This window comes from Myxine glutinosa, chromosome 2 (genome assembly GCF_964187855.1).
Source record: "Myxine glutinosa chromosome 2, kmMyxGlut1.1, whole genome shotgun sequence".
NCBI classification, from domain to species: Eukaryota; Metazoa; Chordata; class Myxini; order Myxiniformes; family Myxinidae; genus Myxine; species Myxine glutinosa.
In genome coordinates, this window is record NC_136262.1 from 192,455,398 (window position 1) to 192,476,502 (window position 21,105).

The window sequence follows — 21,105 nt, forward strand, 5'->3', positions numbered from 1 at the left end:
TCACCCAAATCGAATCGAATCATCCTTGTCAGACACCCAACTGGCCCACCAAGTTTCATCCAGATCCATCCATAACATTTTGAGATATCCTGCAAAGTATCGTTTTTGGCCTCATCTCCCAATGGTGAAGCATCACTCAGAAAAATTATACTAGCCGGATCCGAATCCAGATCTTCACCAAAATCTAATCATTTAGTCCTCGTCACATACGCTACATCTTTACCAAATTTCGTCCGAATCCATCCACAACCTTTTGAGATATTTTGTTCACAAACTGAAAGACAAACAAACAGATAGACAAACAGGGTTTGAAAACATAACCTCCATCCACCTTTGGTGGCGGAGGTAACAAGGACATGATACGCTAGGTCCGCCGCCTTTTGGGAGGGTATGAGGAATATATCTGTGCAATATGAAAGGGAAATATTGAATGGTTTTTGAAATATCGCATGCACAAGCTAAGTTACCGAGATGGTTGCCATGGTAACATAATTCAAGGTAACAATACACACTTTATATTGTTATGTTCGAGGGATTCTAACCACCCGACGAACAGCCAGACGGCAAGAGGTCACCAAGTCTGCCCGTAATTGGCGAACACGTATCAGGGTTAAACAACCCGTGTGACGAATTGGCTTGTTCCAATATAAACCAGCACTCGCCATTCGTCTATTAATAGCGTTTGAAATGCACACACACTTCCTAATCGACCTTGACCAGTGCTAAATGGAGGTCCCATACCCTGAATGATCAGAAAAGGTTTATTATAACAGAGGGGTGGGAGAGGGTGTGAGGGAGAAAGAGAAACAGAGGAAACAGCAACAACAACACAACAGGCATTTTAAGGCCATTTTCCCTGCAAGAGCGGGGGTTAGCCTTGCGGTCCCCATGACAATCTTCTCCATTTTGCCCTATTTTCTGCATCTCCCCTTGTTAACCCCTTGCCCGCATTTCTTCTTCGACCATCTTTAGCCAAGTCTTTCTCGGTCTTCCCCGTCCTCTACTTCCTTCTACATTCATTTCTATCACTCTTCTCAACCAGTCACTTTCATCCTTTCTCAACACATGACCAAACCATCTCAACCTGTTCCTCTTCACAGCATCCATCACAGGCTCAATTCCCATCATCTTTCGCAATTCATCATTTGTCTTCCTCTCTCTCAACGATACTCCACACATCCAGCGAACCATTCACATTTCCACCCTTTCCAGCCTTCGTTGCTGCTCTTCGTTCATTACCCATGTCTCGCTCCCATAAACCATAACACTTCTCACACATGCAGCATACACCTTTCCCTTCAGGTTCAACGACACTCCCCTCCTCGTCAGCACGCCACTCAGTTCCCGAAACTTCTTCCATGCACATCTCACTCGAGCAACCGTTGCCGAGTCTGATCCACCTTCTCCATTCAGCCTGTCTTCTAGGTAACAAAATGTTTTCACACCTTCCAGCTTCACGCCTTCTCCAAGATCCAACTCAACATTTCCTCCATCTGCATCTCCCTCTGTGCACACCTTACACTTGAATGTCGGTGCCACACTGGTTAATAAACCTCTCAAACCACTACATTTTTGATGAACCCACTCAGCGCACATTGTACATTGAATGGAATTCACTCCGACACCCTTCCTGCACACAGCACAGGGCCACTTCCCAGTTCTTTCCACCTCACCACATGCTTTACCACTTGCCATCACCTTCGTTTTTCCGATATTCACCTTCAGACCTTTTGTCTCCATACATTCCTTCCACTTGTTCATCTTCTCCTTCAGTCCATCCATACTTTCTGCAATCAACACCAGATCATCTGCATACAACAACTCCCACGGTAAACCCTCCTTTACGTTCTGAGCCAGCACCTCCATCACAGCTACAAATAGTAGTGGACTTAGTACCGACCCCTGATGCACTCCCACCTTCACCTCAAACTCACCACTGTTCCCGTCCTTTGTCCATACAGCTGTGCACGCTCTTTTGTACATTGCCATCACTACACTGATCAACCATTCCTCCACTCCTAACTTCCTCAATGCCAATGGTCACTACTTCACGTGGAACCCTATCGAAGGCTTTCTCCAGATCAACAAACCCAAGAAACAACTTCTTCCTCTTCTCCATGTACTTCTCCTGCAACTGCCTCACAATAAAACGCACGTCTGTCGTTCCTCTTCCTGGCATAAATCCAAACTGCATTTCATCAATCTTCACTTTCTTCCTTATCCTCCTCTCCAACACCCTTTCCAATACTTCCTGGCAGATTCCATGCTCCAATAACTTTATCGCTCGATACGAGCCACAGTCCAGAGGGTCACCTTTCCCCTTGTATAGAGGGACGAGGGTACTCAGTTCCCAATCCACTGGAATGCGCCCTTCTTTCACCACCAGATTGCAGATCTCTGTCATTCTCTTCACACCCCAATTTCCCGCTGCCTTCAACATATCTCCCACAACTCCCGTCGGCCCTCCCGCTTTTCCACTCTTCATTGCTTTTATCGCTTCCTCAACTTCCTTCTCGGTTATCTTTTCTGCCGGTCCTAAAACTGGGTTACTCTCTATGTTGCCATCCCATTCATTCTCTGCATTCAACAGTATTTCCATATATCTCTTTCATCTTCCTTTAATTCCATCTGGGTCCACAACGATTTGTCCCACTTCATCCTTCAAGCAACTCACACCCATCACATCACACCTATCTTTCGCTATCTGCTTTGCAATCTAGTGGGGCGGCTTAGCCCAAATATTCAAAAGAATTGTGCATTTTGTGATACAAGCACCAAATTTGGCACAAATGTACATTAATATGTTGCGAACATTTTCAGATATTGGGCCACTTGAAATTCTCTCTTTATGTCCGCCATATTGGATTTCAAAATGGCCGCCACTTGAAATCTACATTTGCTATTATCTCTGGTGTCTGGGAGACTACACTACACTACACCTACAACCACTACTGTCTGGGAGAAACCAGGGATGCAGAGGACCTTCCGGAGTTTGAAGACTGGTGTTGCCAGAGAGGAGAAGACATCCCCCAGTTTCACTACTGGGCAACCGTGCTGGAACTAGAACTGTTGGTTCTAGTGTATGTGCGTTCTCTCAGGCAGGGATCGTTAATGATGTACCTCGATGCTCTGACAGAGCTGGTCCCCTGGTTCCATGCACTGGATCACACCCACTATGCTAGGTGGATACCAGTGCACCTGAAGGACATGGCCGAACTCACCATCAAACACCCAGATGTAGCCAGGAAATTCAGGGAAAGCCACTTCACCGTTCAGAAAACACAGAGGGTGTTCTCTTCAATCCCGATTGACCAGGCACATGAGCAGAATAATGCCTGCATCAAAGGAGACGGTGGAGCAGTTGGGCTCACTGACAACCCTAGTGCCCTACGTCGCTGGATGGTTGCGGGACCAGAAGTTGCCAGGGTGATCGAAGAATTCCAGGATGGGAACCAACACTGGAGACGGCAAACAGCAGACACACGTCATCATGATCAGACGCCAAGTGTACAGGCCTCATTTGTGAAAGATGTTCGCTCTCTCGTCGGTGTCATAGAGGAGATGGGCAACCCATTCGAGGAGGAGAGTCAGGATGTAGTCAAACTGGACACAAAGGAGATCGCAGATCCTGCTGCTGTGGAGACCGTGATGAATGCCAAGAGGATTGGCCAAGAGCAGTTCGAGGCTTTCACCAGAGAGTGTCTGTTGGACAGAACAAAGGCAGTGGACGCACCCATTCCTCGTAACAAGCTGAAGGTGTTCAGCACTTCCACTCCAAGAAGCCAGAGCAAAGGTCAGCAACAGCTCGCCTCCATCAAGAATGACCGTGAACTCTTCGCACGCCTGTACATTGGCTGCCAGACGAGGGATGGAAACCTTGAGGAGTTCTTTTGTCACGAGAATCAGGCATGTCCTCCTGCATTGTCTGATGGTGGAAGCCTCTGCACTGGTACCAAGAGTGATCTCCTCACATGCTTGGAAGAAGTCTCCGACGCAAAGACAGAGACTCCTGTCACGACCTGTATTGTGCTTGATGGAGCAGCCATCGTCCAGATGCTGAAGCCGGCTGCATCAAAGACCTTTGAAGAGTATGCACAACAGATCTTCATCCCATATATGTCCACGAAGCTGCAAACAGTGTCACGCCTGGATCTGGTCTGGGATACTTACCTTGCTGATTCACTGAAAGGTAGTACACGTGCAAAGCGGGGACAAGGTGTGCGGAGACGTGTGGTGGCTGCCGCAGCCATACCAGGAAACTGGCAGAACTTCCTACGAGTGGACAGCAACAAGACCGAGCTGTTCAGGTTCCTCTCAGCAGCTCTCATGGAATGGTTTGACCAGGAGGACAAGCAACTCGTCATTACTGATGGAGAGGCAGTGCTCAGCAAGCCACTACTGCCAGATCTGACCTCACTCGCCCCATGTAACCATGAAGAGGCTGACAGTCGGATGTTGCTGCATGCATCTCACGCAGTCCAGCATGGACACCATGCAATACTCATCCGGACTGTAGACACCGATGTTGTGGTGCTGGCAGTGTCCCTGGCACAGGAGTTGCAACCAGAAGACAAACTGTGGCTGGCATTCGGAACAGGCCAGAGTTTCCGATACCTAGCAGCACACAAAATAGCAGCTGGATTGGGACGAGAGAAGGCTCGTGCACTGCCAATGTTCCACGCTCTAACTGGATGCGACACTGTGTCTAGTTTTCATAGACATGGCAAGAACACTGCGTGGGCAGTCTGGACGGTACTGCCAGAACTCACTGAGGCGCTGCTGCTGCTGTCCTCTGCACCTCGTGACATACCAGACGATGCAATGCGCATCATCGAGAGGTTCGTGATCCTGTTGTATGATCGAACCAGCAAATGCACAGACATTGACAAGGCCAGGAGGAAACTCTTCGCAAGGAAGAACAATGTGCAGCTCATCCCTCCAACGAAGGCAGCTCTGGAGGAACATGTCAAGAGGGCAGTGTATCAAGGTGGACATGTGTGGGGTCAGATACTGCTGCCAGCACCAGAGCTCCCTCCACCAACCAACTGGGGTTGGTCAAGGACTGGAGAAGGACAGTACACACCTTACTGGACCAGGCTAACTGAGGCAGCTCACAGCTGCATTGAGCTGGTTTCTTGCAAGTGCAAGAAAGGGTGTGTGAGGCGCTGCAAGTGCAAAAAGGCTGCCCTTCAGTGCACAGCCCTCTGTGTGTGTGAAGGGGACTGCACATGACGATGAGTCAACAACATACATGTACTTGTGGCAATGCTGAACTTGTTAACATGACACTGTTTATGTACACGCATCTTCAGTACCGGTATATACCTAGCCTCAGATACCAGTACACCTAGCCTCAAATACTAGACCATGTAGCATGTCAGTATTATACCTTAGACATTTACAGAACTAAGACATTCTTTTCAAAGTATTGTGTTGAATCCAATATTTGCCTAGATAATTTCCAAATAAAATTATATAACAGACTGTGATAGATAATATTAAGTTGAAATTGGTACCATTGGATTCCTTGCCCCCAAAAACATACATTTAGATACCAGAATCAAGTCAATAGCTGCATTACGTCCAGAGATAATAGCAAATGTAGATTTCAAGTGGCGGCCATTTTGAAATCCAATATGGCGGACATAAAGAGAGAATTTCAAGTGGCCCAATATCTGAAAATGTTCGCAACATATTAATGTACATTTGTGCCAAATTTGGTGCTTGTATCACAAAATGCACAACAGGTTTGCTATGCTGCTACACTAATCCTGAATACCGCTGTCTGACCCTCTTCCAAATCCAAGCGTTCTCCGAACATTTTTCTACATGCCTCCTGCGCCTTTGCTACCTCTTTCTTTGCAGCCTTCTTGGCTGCCTTATAACTTTCATGCTCTGCCTTTTCTGCCCCCATACCGTTCGCCGTCTGCCACTCCTTGAACTTCTTCCTCTTCTCGTCAATCTTCTTTCCAACTTCATCATCCCACCACCATGTTTCTGAGTGCCTCGGTGGTCCTTTTGTCCATCCACATACCTCACCAACGGCTCCCAACAGACTATCTTTCATTGATATCCAACCACTTTCAAGCTCAACCACATCATCCTCGACTATACTCAGCCTCTCTTTTATTGCCTCCCTCACTGTCACCTCTTTCAACCTCCACACCTTCATTCTCGGTTGGTACTTCACCCGCCGAGCTCTCCTCACACCTTTCACCCTTATGTCGCAGACAACCAAGTGGTGCTGTGAAACAGCCTCCTCCCCCGGGATCACCTTTGTGTCCCGGACCTGCCCCCTATGTCGTCGACCCACCTGATGTGCATGTAACAAGCTTATTATCCTCTTTCTGGAACTGAGTATTACAAATCAACAAATCAGCTCCATCAGCAAACTCCAAAATCCTTTCACCTTCTCCATTTCTCACACCATATCCATAACCCCCATGAACTCACTCAAAACCGTCCATACTCCTTCCCACATGTCCATTTAGGTCTCCTCCTGCCACAACAACTTCCTCATCTTTCACGTTTTCCATCAGCTTCTCCAATGCACACCAGAACTTGTCCTTCTCTTCATAGCTCCGACCAACCTGCGGAGCATATCCCGAGATGACGTTCACCAAGAGCTTTCCAATCATCATTTTCACCATCATCAACCTATCACTCACTCTAGTCACACTCACCACACTGTCTACAAACTCCTCAGAAAACAGGACACCAACACGATTCACGCCCTCCGGGCACCCTTGCCACACAAACTTGTATTTCTGTCCCTGCCTGCACTTCACCTTTCTCACACCACTTCCCTTCCATCTCGTCTCTTGCACACAACATATGTCCACTCTTCTTCTGATCAATACTTCCACCACTTCTCCTGATCTCCCTGTCATTGTCCCTACATTCCATGTCCCAAACCTCAGAAACCGATCTCCACTTCGGGCTGTACCCTGCCCATATGTAGTTGTAATTGTCATGGTTCTCTTTTTGAGTCAATGTTTTTATGGCCGGATGCCCTTCCTGACGCCAACCCTTTTAGTCGCCTCTTACGACACGCAGGGATACGGTGTACCTATTCTAAACCGGGGTACACACCGGGGAAACAAAGGAAACAGCAAAAGGCAAATTAAAGGGTTGGCCCTACTGAGTGCCGTTCTAGTTTTTAAACAGCTTCAATAAACACCTGCACATTGTTACCTTTCACTTTACTAGCCATATTCACAGCACCACGGTACAACACAACACACTTTGAATCGGTGCAGTTGTGTATAACTGTTTATTAAATATTTCAGAATAAATCGATAAGCTGTCTTGAATATGCAGCTGGGAATTGGAGGAAATTGTCATCTACAGGATTATATACCCCACTTAAGTGGCTTTGTTCATCTCATGCCGTATTAACATCAATATGGACAGTGTTTTAAAGAATATGAGCAATTATGGTAAATTATCTGGTGCAAATTCAGCTGCAACGATGCAGTCAATTAATGATGGTTTAAACCTTTCATCCTCTTATAAAGTGCAAAACAATAAAGACAAAGACAAGAGTATTTAAAAAGCAACATTTTCCTCAATGTTTAATAGGTATAAATGTTGAAATCTATCCCAAAAATACAATCCAATAGCACAAATCCCAAAAATATAATATTTTTCAGCAAGTGGGTAAACAGGTGCAAGTACAAAGAAACAACAAACCTCCAGAGAGTGTTCCTTGTGGATCAAATGTATCCCCGTCTAAAGTAACGGCACGTGTGTGCACCTGTTTATCAAACGCTACCTGCTCTCAGACACAAATAAACAAAACAAAATAAATAAATACAAAACTCATTTCAAACTAGAGCAATTCGACTGCGTCGCCAATACGCCTCCACATAGTCCCTGCCTTTGACAATGGGTAGAAGCCATCGTTGACAGTCCTAAAAATCAACCAGTTTGATTTAAATCCCTTCAGCTGTTCTCAAGTGTAATTTTTAACCAGACATTGTAGGTTTCACATCGATCGGTAAAGCGGTTTTGGAGAAGGGGTTTTCTTTTTTTAAACATCAGCTTTCAAGCTAATATGGCTACCAAACCACGTGACTTACGACGTCAAAAATGTACACTCTACATATGTATGGTTAGGGGATCACGTTTGTGAAGTTTTGTGTTGATCGGATAGGGTTCGTTTTTCTGTCCAAGAAGATACCAGACCACGTGACCTACGACATCATTTTCAAACTATATGCAGCAATGGTGTTAGATGAAATTTGTAAAGTTTCACATCAATAGGGTAAGCGGTTTCTGAGATATAATTATATTAAATATTTTCCTTCAATCCAATGTGGCTGCCGCACCATGTGACCGATGATGTTTTCGTGATCAACTTTTAATCGCCATGCCTAGTCGATGACACGTAAAGTTTCGAGCAAATCGCTTTGGTCGTTTGGGAAATATTTTTTTAAGGTTTTAGGTTAAATTCAATACGGCTGCCAAATCATGTGACCTACGATGACATATATTTAATATTTCAATACAAATGTGTGTGTGCAATACAAATGGGTCATACATCATATGCATGCAATTTCAGATTTTTAGGATAAAGCATTTGATTAAAACATTTTGGCTGGTATACCACTTCACCGATATCATTATTATGCTTTTGTTCCCCATTGGGAATACTTGACAATGTGCCAAGTTTCAAATTTTTCCATTCAGCGGTTTCTGAGAAATCTTTTTTTTGAAATGACGAAATGCTGCGGGTCGAAAAATGCAGTAAAGTAGCAAATACAATGAAAAAAGTAACCTTGCGTGCAATGTCCAAACTGTCGCAGACAAAAGTTGAACCAAAGACAAACTCCATTGCTGCCCGAATTTCCGAAGGATATCCAACCAAGCTCAGGGCCAGTCTGGCATTGCCATTCTCAGCCTGTTGCACACATGTATACACAGATTAGCAAAGTGGGAGAATGCACTCAAGGTCAACATGGTTTGGCCAGAACAGATCTCAAAAATAACAAAACATTATAAATGAGGCAAAAATTGGCATTATTGCATCTTATGAAAGCAGTTAAAATATCGACCGTAGTTTTATTTATGTCTCAACTCAAAGCAATGAAACAACAGGCATTTTCAGGCCATTTTCCTTGCTAGAGCGGGGGTTGGCCTTGCGGTCCCCATGACAATCTTCTCCATTTTGCCCTATTTTCTCAAAGCGATGAAAAGGTACACCAAATAAAATTGAATTGAAATTGAATGTGCACTTGTTGCATCTGACAGATTTTAAAACAAGAAAATGGTATCAGATCTTGCTCATCCAGAAAAGCATGCATCTCTACAGACGATGTCTCCCTCTGGTCTCAGTCTTTTCAGAAGAATAATAAAAACACTACCCAGAAGAAACTCAACTGTACATGAAAAATGTATATGGAACTCAACTACCCTTACAGTCAAACCTACCTTTTCACCTTTGCTAGCTCAACTAAATCCACCCTCCCCAAATAATCAGACACATGGGCACATCAGCTGTATGACTGCCTGAGAAACGTGCTAATGAACTATGAGGTGTACAGTAATGAGATGCTTTTGCAGAGACCCGCGTGGCGGGGTGGCCAATTACAAGACCAGCTGCATGCTGGAAGGTGAGCCCAATGGCATAAAATCCATGGACGTGCATGTGCAAACGCTCTCTTCTCACAGCTCTTGGCACACCGACCCGTCATACGTCGCTTCGGGTCATTAACTCATCTGGCCGACTGCTGTATTGGAACAGCGCAGAGACAACCGGTCACAGATGCCTGCTTCCATTGTTTGTGTGCGTCCGCCATTGGCACCAGAGGGGAATTTTGTTTTCTTTTATCACAAGTTTACATCCTTTCCCCACCCTGGAAAATCACAAAGTGCTGAAAAAGCTCTAAAGTGTCGATTTTCGACAGTGACATTACACTCAGAACCCACTATGATCCAAATGGCAACTTGCATCAAGAAAAGTGTATTTTAGGGTTAGCTTGGATTTCGAGCTCGGATTCCGATTTTGATTCCACCGTTATTAGCAACAAAGGTTCTCAGTATGTTGAAACTGATCAGTGGGATTTTGAAGAAACTATCGGAGACAAATAAGTGATGGAAATGCTTTGGGGGGAAATATGGAGCCGTATCATTTCGAGCTTTGTGGGACGAGCAATTCAGACAAACATGGTGACAATGGAGATGTGTAGTTGAAAATTTTGGTTGCATGTTCACTACAGATTGGTAGATTTTGTTTTCTGTTCAATTGACGGTTTATAAGGGACTCGTATTAATTGACTAGCAAAAGTACCCGGCATTGCTGGGTAAGAATGAGTCGCCTCCTAACGGGAATATGATATACGCAATCTGGGTCCATCATCTAGATTCTAGAGGGAATTAAAAAAACAGATTGTAGTAGTGGCCGATCAAGGAAAAATTACACTCGGGATGAGATGTCAAATTGCCACCCCTCGTAACTTCCCATAAGTCTGAATGGTGTGTGTGTGTGTGTGTGTGTGTGTGTGTGTGTGTGTGTGTGTGTGTGTGTGTGTGTGTGTGTGTGTGTGTGTGTGTGTGTGTGTGCTGTTACCTTTTTCCCATTTGAGTTTTGTCATCAAATTTTCACCATAGCTTTATTATGAGAATATGGAGAAGGTAAATTAATAATTTTGTCAAAAGGTCAAAGGTCAGCATCACATACAATCAATTTTCATGCGATTGACCTGAAATTTTAATAATTTGCATATTGGGTCAATTAATTTGTTCACCAATCAAAAGCTAGAAACAGATTGGTTTTTTAGATCTAAAGCTCAAAGGTCAAGGCTGCATAAAATCATCAATTTTCATATTTATTTATTTATTTAACTATTTTCGTTATTTTGAGCATACGGAGGAAGAAAATGTCTAAATACAAACGGATGCGGATGGGCTTTGCATTTTCAGATGCTTTCTGGTTTAGCAGTTGCAACTGGTCCTACCCTCACCACATGCCCCACCCCCCACTACAACAACAACAACAACAACATGCATTTTAAGGCCATTTTCCCTGCTAGAGCGGGGTTAGCCTTGCGGTCCCCATGACAATCTTCTCCATCTTGCCCTATTTTCTGCATCTCCCCTTGCCCGCATTTCTTCTTCCACCATCTTTAGCCAAGTCTTTCTCGGTCTTCCCCATCCTCTACTTCCTTCTACATTCATTTCCATCACTCTTCTCACAACCAGTCACTTTCATCCTTCCTCAACACATGACCAAACCATCTCAACCTGTTCCTCTTCACAGCATCAATCACAGGCTCTATTCCCATCATTTTTCGCAATTCATCATTTGTCTTCCCCCACTGTCTTCCCCACTCCCACTTCCCCCATTTGTCTTCCCTCTCCCCCCACTCCACCCCTTTATTTCATTTCTGCACACGATTAAAAACCGCAATGCGATAAGCTCCACAAACTCTTAATCCGAACCGATCCTCAAAATTCCAACTGCAGAATTGACCCCAACAGCAGTCACAACTACTAAAAAAGTGTTCTTTGCTAAAAACGTTCCATTCAAAAAACACGTCTCCAAGCAGTTCCCATGGAAGTATGAATTAAGTTAAAAATGATTATCAAGTAAAAAAAAAAAAAAAAACTAACCCCAGAATGAGAATTACAGCCTCGCTTAAATAAATGCATATATACACAGTTTATAAAATCACAAGATATGGTAAATTTAGTCAGATTTGGACATTTAGTCGACAGCATCCAATCCTCATATCCGAATCCAGATTTAATGATATGCTTCAATTATGTAATGATAATAATAGATAGTGTTTCCAAGGCAAGGCACGTTTGAGTAGGCCGAAACAAAATGGCGGCTGAAGAACCCAACAAGGTGCAGTGGGCTGACCAAGATGGTGGGCCGCCATATAGGTAAGCCACCACATTGGGATTTTTTTTTCTTATGAGCACCTCGTTAATTAATCTTCAAAAAGGATGTTATAACACACCCAAACTCAGTTTTCGTCCTTGCAATCTGTTGGAGGTCCAGGTGTATGCATGCAAAGTTATGCATGGGGCTGCCAGATTTTATGGTTTTGGACTTACAGTGCATTCAGAAAGTATTCAGACCCCTTCACTTTTTTCACATTTCGTTATGTTGCAGCCTTGTGCTGAAATCGTTTCAATTCATTTTTTCCCTCATCAATCTACACTCAATACCCCATAATGACAAAGAGAAAACAGGATTTTAGAAAGTTTTGCCAATTTATTAAAAAGAAAAAACTGAAATATCACTGACATAAGTATTCAGACCCTTTGCTATGACACTTGAAATTTAGCCCAGGTGCCTCCAATTTCTCTTGATCATCTTTGAGATGTTTCTACACCTTGATTGGAGTCCACCTGTGGTAAATTCAATTGATTGGACATGATTTGGAAAGGCACACACCTGTCTATATAAGGTCTCACAGCTGACAATGCATATCAGAGCAAAAACCAAGCCATGAGGTCGAAGGAACTGCCTGCAGAGCTCAGAGACAGGATTGTGTCGAGGCACAGATCTGGGGAAGCCTACAAAAAAATTTCTGCTGCATTGAAGGTTCCCAAGAGCACAGTGACCTCCATAATTCTTAAATGGAAGAGGTTTGGAACAACCAGGACTCTTCCTAGAGCTGGCCGCCCGGCCAAACTGAGCAATCGGGGAAGAAGGGCCTTGGTAAGAGGTGACCAAGAACCCAATGGTCACTCTGGCTGAGCTCCAGAGATCCTGTGTGGAGATGGGAGAAACGTCCAGAAGGACAACCATCACTGCAACACTCCACCGATCTGGGCTTTATGGCAGAGTGGCCAGACAGAAGCCTCTCCTCAGTGAAATACACATGAAAGCCTGCTTGGAGTTTGCAAAAAAGCACCCAAAGGACTCTCAGACTGTGAGAAACAAGATTCTGTGGTATGATGAAACCAAGATTGAACTGTTTGGCCTCAATTCTAAGCGTTATGTCTGGAGGAAACCAGGCACCGCTCATCACCTGCCCAATACCATCCCAAAGGCGAAGCATGGTGGTGGCAGCATCATGCTGTGGGGGTGTTTTTCAGCAGCAGGGACTGGGGGAATGGACAGGGTTGAGGGAACAATGAATGGAGCAAAGTACAGAGATATCCTTAATAAAAACCTGAAACAGAGCGCTCAGGACCTCAGACTGGGCCGAAGGTTAACCTTCCAACAGGACAATGACCCTAAGCACACAGCCAAGACAACGCAGGAGTGGCTTAGGGACAACTCTGTGAAGGTCATTGAGTGGCCCAGCCACCAGCCAGTGTCCTGACTTGAACCCAATCCAACATCTCTGGAGAGACCTGAAAATGGCTGTCCACCGACAGTCCCCATCCAACCTGACAGAGCTTGAGAGGATCTGCAGAGAAGAATGGCAGAAAATCCCCAAATCCAGGTGTGCAAAAAGTTTGTTGCATCATACCCAAGAAGACTTGCTGATCTTGTAATCGGAACAAAATCGGAGCAAAGATCTTGTAAATCACAATATATATATTATGACATCAGCATGGTGGAGAGGACCGTTTCCTAATCAAAACAGTGACCGGAGCAATCAAATATCTTGCATTCCGGATGAGTGAAATGCTGAATGATCATAGACAGCAAAGGTTGCATCGATAGGGTTTTTATAACGTAGCATGAAAACGTGTTGTATTGTGTGAACTTGTAATATCCTTGTCTGATGCAAGATCAGCATTAATGGTAAGTTATATCAAACAATACCAATATTGGTGCAAAACTGTTGCCTCAGCACTGTGCTGTATTTAAAAGAAAGACATTATAAATCATTTTAGGTTTTACCAAACTGAAAGCAATACCCTTGCCCAAATGCACTGGTTACCAAGGTCTGCGCAGCAGCCTGGGCCCTGGGATTGACCACTCGTCCAACTATCTTGTTCAGTGGAATTATGGTGCAACGGCGTTTGAGATCACCCTTCTCCAGCAGCTGCTTTCCGGTATCCTGGTTTGAAACACAAACAAGCATGATCCTGAGCACATCAGAAATTTTAGAGAAATCAGCTTTACTCGTCCTCATTTGCCATAAGCCTCCTTTTTCATTAATTTCAAGCTACAAGTTTATGCTTCCTCTTGCTCCACAGCTCAGAGGTAGCACATTCATCTGAATTTTTGAATCTGGTCTCGAGTCCCGACCAAACTATAAACTGTCACCCTGGTGCTCGTCAGCGAGTTGCATTGATTTATTGAAAGTACCATGCTCTTGTGGGAATGTTAAGTCAGCCGGTCTGTCTGCCATCATTTAATGGTGTACAATGTACATAAATGACCCAGGGGCCTTTCAAAGACAGTAGACCATTGTATGCTGGTACCCTGGCTAAATTCTAAGTACCTGCCCTAATGTGGAGGGACATTGCATTAGCAGCACAGCTGTGATGCAACCAGTGGGACCAATAGATCACTATCAACTATGCATTCCTAAGACAGATAGATATTACCTCAGTGTCGACCACAACATTGTAGAGTCGACCACCAGCAACAACCTCCAAAGCAGTGGCTGTTGCTCGTTCTTTCACAGTGATGAGGCTGGCCACCAGTCCTTTCACTCTGCTTCTGTCCCAGCCACGTACTGGGTCTCTAGTACCAAAACGAAAATAAAAGCACAAGAAAACAACAAATATTCCACTTTAAAATACGTGTTCTGGCAAATAAGTCGTTGCAAAACAATGCTTACCCCTAGAACTTACTTGTAATCAAAATGAAGCTGTGGAAACTTTGTACGCCGTTTCTCAAGTTCTTCTTCCATCTCCCTTATTCTCTTCACTGCATCCCTTTTCTCACCGTGTAGTTTTTCCAAATCGCCTTCTATAAAAACAAAGTTATACTTCAAGACTTAATTATAAATTTATCAGAAGTTGGTAAAAACGGAGGTGGGGGAGAGCCTTGTGGGCAGGGTCCACAATACCTGTGTACGACAGCTTTTGGATCTGAGCTTCAGCTTTTTCCCGAGCAGCCTGTTCAGCCTCCAGGTTCTTCTTGCACTTCAAATATTGCGAATTGGAAGTCTGTGCCTCTTGCTCTTGAATCACAAGTTCTGCTTGTGCGTGTTTCACACGCAGCGCAGCCTAACAAGATTGGAAGAGCACACACACATCAAGATAAAGTTGGTCTTAAAATTGAAGGACATCACGAAAGCCAATCAGGAAATTCCACATTAAAGCAAAAAATGAAGTTTTCAGTTTAAAGGAAATATTTATTTTCATTAACAAAGAAACAAACAAACTAAAACCGCACATTTGTTTTTCCATCAAATATCCATCTCAAACCACATCAAAACAGAGTTGCGCTTGGTCAAATAAATCGGAGGTGGTGCACTCTTTTGGGCCATCAAGTCTGGGTTTAACTCTTAAAATGACTAAAAAGGTCACCTGATGTTCAGCAGGCAAAGTGTTACATCCACGAGTGTGTTGTCAGTCGGATCTAAAGTTAACCGGGGATCCTGGTTATCAACATTTCCTGGTGCACATCAAGGATGCCATGGTGCCTTTTGCAAGGAGACGGGCGATTGACACCAGCATCATGGTCAAAATACAAGTTCCAACACGAACCTTCAGGGTCAGTGCAACAGTCATGCTCCAAAAAAGAAAATGTAATCGGCAAGCCAGGTGAGTCACACGAATTAATAAAATGAAAGACCGAGATGGCCCTCACATCATGATGACATCAGTAAGGAGGTGGGGGCTTGTTAAGGGGTTTAATAAGACGGGCAACAACTGCCATATAACAACAACAATCCCAGGTGCGCCTACCAGAATGCCACGACGTTACACTTTTACACAAGTGAGCCAAACGGAAAATAAAGTTTGAAGCAAATTTAGATGCTGGGAGCAGAATCGTTAGTGTTTAAATTATTGTTAGGGACAATTCAACATTTTAAAGTAGAATTGTTTGGGACATTTTTATCCATAACATTTTTGGTGACGATGCGCAAAGCAGTGAGAGGGAGAAGATAGGAAACCAGACAGACACTGTCATATTACTTATATCACTCCATTATTAACGGGCGAAAGCATTGTGGTGCGAGATAACCATCACAGCTCAGCTCAAAAAAACGCGATTGGTCGAAATTAAACCCCGTGATAACTAAATCTGTACATAGAGGTTGCCGTGATTGGTCAAACCCATGATATTGAGGGGTTTCTTGTATAATATTCATGTACCAATCATATCTTTTTTTATAGACGTACCCACGTTTCAATAGTACGTACTTTACAAAAAAAAAAAAAGAAAAAAAAAAAAGGTTCCGAAAAGCACGTACCCACATTCTAAAATACTCTCCTCGATCATAAACGGACATTTGTAGACATACATAGACAAAGTTAACCAATCATTTACCCTGTCTTTCGCTTCGCGTGCGTTGGGTAATTATCGCAATTTCATTTTGACAATGCATACCTTGTTCTTCCTCACTTCCCTTAATTAGGGGGTACACCCAAAACACAAAATCAGTCACAGCTTCACAGTTAAACTCTCTCATCTCACATCATTTTCACATCATCACATTTGCTTCTGAAAGCTACGAAACACTTTCCAAAACACCATGGCTGCCACTGAATTCCACCAAACTTCACGAATAAGGCATCCATAAATACCCCCAAAAGCTTACCTGCTTGCCTTGCGACTCAGCACGACTCATCTTTTCCTTCGCCTCCATGAGTAACTGAGAAACCGAGCCTCCTTCCCCTTGTGGTGCTTCTCCTGCAGACACAGCTTGGAATCTGGCCTGAGCTACAGCGAGTGCTTCATTGAGCTTAGCCACGTCTGACCTGCGGCCGGAAAGCCCTTCAAAAGCCGCTTTAACTTTGGACTCTCGCTCTTTCAATGTTTCTTCATCCTGTGATTGAAGTAAAGAAAGAAAAACTTAAAAATAAAGAAATAACGACGCACAAAGATACATGCTAACAAAAGTCGAGTTACAACACACACCTTGCGGATAGCTTTCTCCAACTCTGCCTGCCGCGCTTCTTCGGCCTCCAGGTTCTGCTTCCGTAACTCCAGATTGCTTTGAGCTTTAGCCTGTGCTCTTTGGGCTGCAGTAAATTGATTTTCAACTTCCTTCAAGCCTTTGCAACCTTCCTGAAAGAGCAACCCATGCAAAAAAATGAATCATTATGTGCTCATTTAATAAATGCAAACTCTCAAAGCAGTCTGTCCAATAACTTCCGCTTTACTCTGCTGCTACCAAAGCTTACCTTACTCTTTTTTGCTTCTAGCTCCGTCAATTCCTTTTCAAGTTTATTCTCCTGTGCTTTTGCAGCCTGAAGGCGTTCTTTAGCCGCTTTTTGGGCCTCCTCGGCCGCCTTCTGGACTTCAGTAGCTCGCACTTGGCCTTTCTCAGCTACAACCACTTTATGCGCGATGACAAGGCGTGAGAGGTGCTCACACTCACGCACCAGCTTTTGATACTCCAAGTATGAAGATCGCTCCTAAATCGTTGACAAAGCGCGAGAATGCATTAAAGTAAAATGACATCCACAGTATCGGCAAAATGCCAGGACAAGTGTCCAAGTAAAAACACCACACTACCATATGCTCATGGTTTAAATATTTTCAGCATCGGAAGAAACAAGAGTTGCACTACCTGCTTGAGCTTCTCCAAACTGGGAGTTATCTCTTCATCGAGCACCTGACAAAAGAGTAAAAATAAAAACAAATACAAGCAGTTGTGCGAAAGATACATTTCAAAGGGTACCAATAAGCTATAGTACCAATCACAAATGCAAACCAACATAGTCTCGGTGCCTCGGTGGCCTCCTAGTCCTGCGTCGAAGATCCTTACAAAGGAACTCTTATTAATATCGTGCACATCGGCATCAGCAAAGCACCTGCTGTATTTCGTTCAGCTTGGCCTCTTTCTTATCTATAGTCTTCTGTGCAGCTTGCTTCTTTGCCTCGTACATCCGTGTCCCTGCAGCTTCTTCCAACATTGACAAGATCTTGAAGAGCAGAAACACATGCTACAACTTAGGTGAAAGCCATAGACAAGCCAGATATGGCTGCGAATCGTCAATTAGTGAGTACAAAACGCTACGATTATTATCACTCACTTCTGGTGGTTTCATGTTCAAAACTTTCGTTATTCTTCCCTAAGAGGGGGCGGGGGAGAGGCAAACATAAAAATGCACTTTGCCACACATAAAGCAACTAATATCAGACAATAATGTGATACTACAATTAAAATGGAGTGACAACACCAGCACATGAAGGATAAATACCTGCATAATGAGGAAGTGAGGGTTGTTTACGTTTAACCCAACAGAACGAAACAAGTCCTGAACTCTTGTATTCTGTGCTGTCACACCATTGATAAGATATTTGTTCCGACCTCCAATAACAACCTGAAGAGGTAAAAGATGGTTATAAAATGGGGCAATGTGTGGGTGGAAGGCAGGAGAGTATCTGGGACATACTGTGTAAAGTAGGTTTGGGACCGAGTGCAATACAGAGTCTCGACCACGACGTCTAAATTTGTTGGTGGCTGTTGGAAATTTGGCATGTAAGGTGCCACTTGTCATGGTAAATGGTCAGTGTAGTACTGAGCATGGAATCCAGACCACATAGTTATGTTTTGCGACTACACTGCATGACATATCAACCACATTAAATCCTTATTTTGACTTGTTATGCAGTGATGAGGGTCCCCTCCGCATCGCTACAATCTGGAAGACTGTCCCTCATGCATGGTCTCTTGTTGTATGGTGTCAGTATAGCGTCAGCAGCATCCAGCTTCCTTTTTTTTCTCCTGCTAGAGTTTGATGGCCATGGTAGTTGTGATGGTTCCTTTCTGACTAGTTCTTATGAGAGGTCCTCAGTTTCATACAATATTCCCATTGCGTCGTGCAAGCTATCAGCCCCTGACAAAGAACAGCAAATCTCAACGTAGTTGTCGAATGCTAGGCCCATTACTGCATTCATTGAAGTTCCATCGGTAGATGAGATATCAGCCGTTTATTGGGAGAGAGCCACCTCAGTTTCAAATTCTTCTGTGCAGTGGTAGTTGATACCATGCCCAAGCCTATTCAAAATTGTTACCAGCTTTCTACTTCCTGTCATAGACCTGACTCCCACTCCGAGGGTGATGTGCTTATAAGTGAGCAATTCCAGGAGGTGTTTGCTACTTTGGCCTTCAAGAAGAAAGTCGATGAAACGAACGACACTGAATGCCAGTCATTCACGTGTAGCATGTACAGTTTCCAGAATGAGACCTCAATGAATCGCGCTCGGTTTCTTGAAGAAAATTCAAAACAAAAGACACAAAAAGTTAAGTGCAAGTTACAAATGACTGACTATACACCGACTATTTATTTGGACACAGGTGTGCTGAAGTCCAAATGCACCAGCAGTGTCAAAGTACCGATTACGTCCTTTATTATATACTGTACTAGTAAAGTTACCCGGGCGTGGCCAGCCAACGCAGGGTCCCTCTTCCCACACCTTCCCGATTAAAAAAAAAGAAAAGAAATTTTTAACAAGGAAAAAAGAAGGAAGACGAAATTTCTCAACTAAATGTTGAGAAAGGTATGCTAATTGCTGTGGGAAAAATGTAAAGGGAGTTTTTCGGCACTAGCCCTCCTTCAACGTCAAAGAGATAACCGAGGCTGAGAGTGGAACTGTCGCATCGCTATTTTTCCCATGGCGGTTAGGTGAGCATACCTGTTGATATTTTGTTGAGAAAATAAAATCATTATACATACAAGTTGGTGCGACCTGGTCAAAACCCTGGTGTTGGGCTAGCGGCTAGGGTGCCGGCTTAGGATCCTAGGATCCTGGGTTCGAATCCCGGTCGATCGCTGAATTAACGACAGGGGGGTTGACTCAGCCTGTCATCCTTCTGAGGTCGGCTAATTGAGTACCAGTTCACTGGTAATTCCCTGTTTGTCGTTAAAGGCGGCAAAAAGGGTTGGCGTCAGGAAGGGCATCCGGCCGTAAAACATCGCTTCAAAAAGGGGACCGAAAAACAAGAACAACCACGGTTCCCGAAAAAGGCCAACCCCCGCCTTGCGGGGGAAAATGGCCTCTAAAGGTTTTTTTTTGTTTTTTTTTATACATACACAATATACAATTTCAACTGAGATTTTTTTGTGTACAGATTGAAGGCTCATGGAAGAGCTAGAACACAAAACAGATCAGGAAGAAACAGAACAAAAGGAACAGCAAGAGACTGTTCCTTTTGGGGATGCCGTCGTCCAACAGCTGGGTCGAGAGGAAAAAATAGACAGAGACAGACAAACAAAAGATGCGGGTAACAATGAGGGGTAGGTGACAATGCAGGGGATGGACAAGGTGGATACAGAAGCAAAGTTTGGAGGGTGAGGGGGAGGTCGGGGTGGTTTAACGTGTGTAGAAAAGATAATTGGATGGGGGATGATCTGAGATGGTGGTGAACAGCTGTCTTGAAGACCAGGAGGGGAAGACTGGGATTGAAGAGAATGTGGAGGTTGGTTCCTCAGGTGGGAAAAAAAGAGGAACAAATGAGTGGAGGTGAGAAGTGGTTGTAGATTTAGGTAGTTTCACAAGAAGGGGTTGCTGGTGGACTGTGTAGAAAGACCAAAAAGGTTGCTGGTGCAAACCAGAAAGGAAGTGGTGAAAGGCAGAGGGCACTGACCTGTCAGTGATGGCAAATTGATAGGCCAATAGATTTGGCTTCATCGCAGGAGATTCCAATGATCTTGAGGTTCTTCGATTCATGAGCCGGTGTTTCCAATGGAATCAAACAGCTCCATCAATTTATTGGCTTCCCCAATGGTGCAACAATGCATTCAGGCCATTACGTCGGTTCCTTCATCAATTACAATGACTTTATTCACACCCAGTTTTATCCCAACAGCATTCCCAATTATTACAGTATAGTGTAGGAAACATTGTTCTGGCTCAGGCTTCCACAATTGTGGAAATCATATTTTCAATGTGGAATTTGCTTCCGTGTAGACTTGATGCAATCGGCCCAATCACCAGACACCATAAAAGGAAGTCAGAAACGAATTTTGGATGAAACAACAACAACAACATGCATTTTAAGGCCATGTTCCCTGCTATAGCGGGGGTTAGCCTTGCGGTCCCCATGACAATCTTCTCCATTT

The 21,105-nt window shown here is 44.0% G+C and overlaps 1 protein-coding gene across 1 annotated transcript in view; it reads right to left on the bottom strand.

The window, feature by feature from the left end:
* SMC2 (structural maintenance of chromosomes 2) overlaps positions 1 to 21,105 on the bottom strand; it is a 75,938-nt gene that overhangs the window by 33,795 nt on the left and 21,038 nt on the right. Inside the window, exons 3-15 of the mRNA XM_068097486.2 lie at positions 18,241 to 18,363; positions 18,073 to 18,111; positions 17,851 to 17,961; positions 17,607 to 17,651; positions 17,218 to 17,451; positions 16,952 to 17,101; positions 16,632 to 16,859; positions 14,931 to 15,090; positions 14,713 to 14,830; positions 14,464 to 14,602; positions 13,851 to 13,970; positions 8,780 to 8,902; positions 7,693 to 7,774 (exon numbers count right to left, since the gene is read on the bottom strand). Coding sequence (XP_067953587.2) covers positions 7,693 to 7,774; positions 8,780 to 8,902; positions 13,851 to 13,970; positions 14,464 to 14,602; positions 14,713 to 14,830; positions 14,931 to 15,090; positions 16,632 to 16,859; positions 16,952 to 17,101; positions 17,218 to 17,451; positions 17,607 to 17,651; positions 17,851 to 17,961; positions 18,073 to 18,111; positions 18,241 to 18,363 — 1,672 coding nt within the window. The remainder of the gene's footprint in view (positions 1 to 7,692; positions 7,775 to 8,779; positions 8,903 to 13,850; positions 13,971 to 14,463; positions 14,603 to 14,712; positions 14,831 to 14,930; positions 15,091 to 16,631; positions 16,860 to 16,951; positions 17,102 to 17,217; positions 17,452 to 17,606; positions 17,652 to 17,850; positions 17,962 to 18,072; positions 18,112 to 18,240; positions 18,364 to 21,105) is intronic.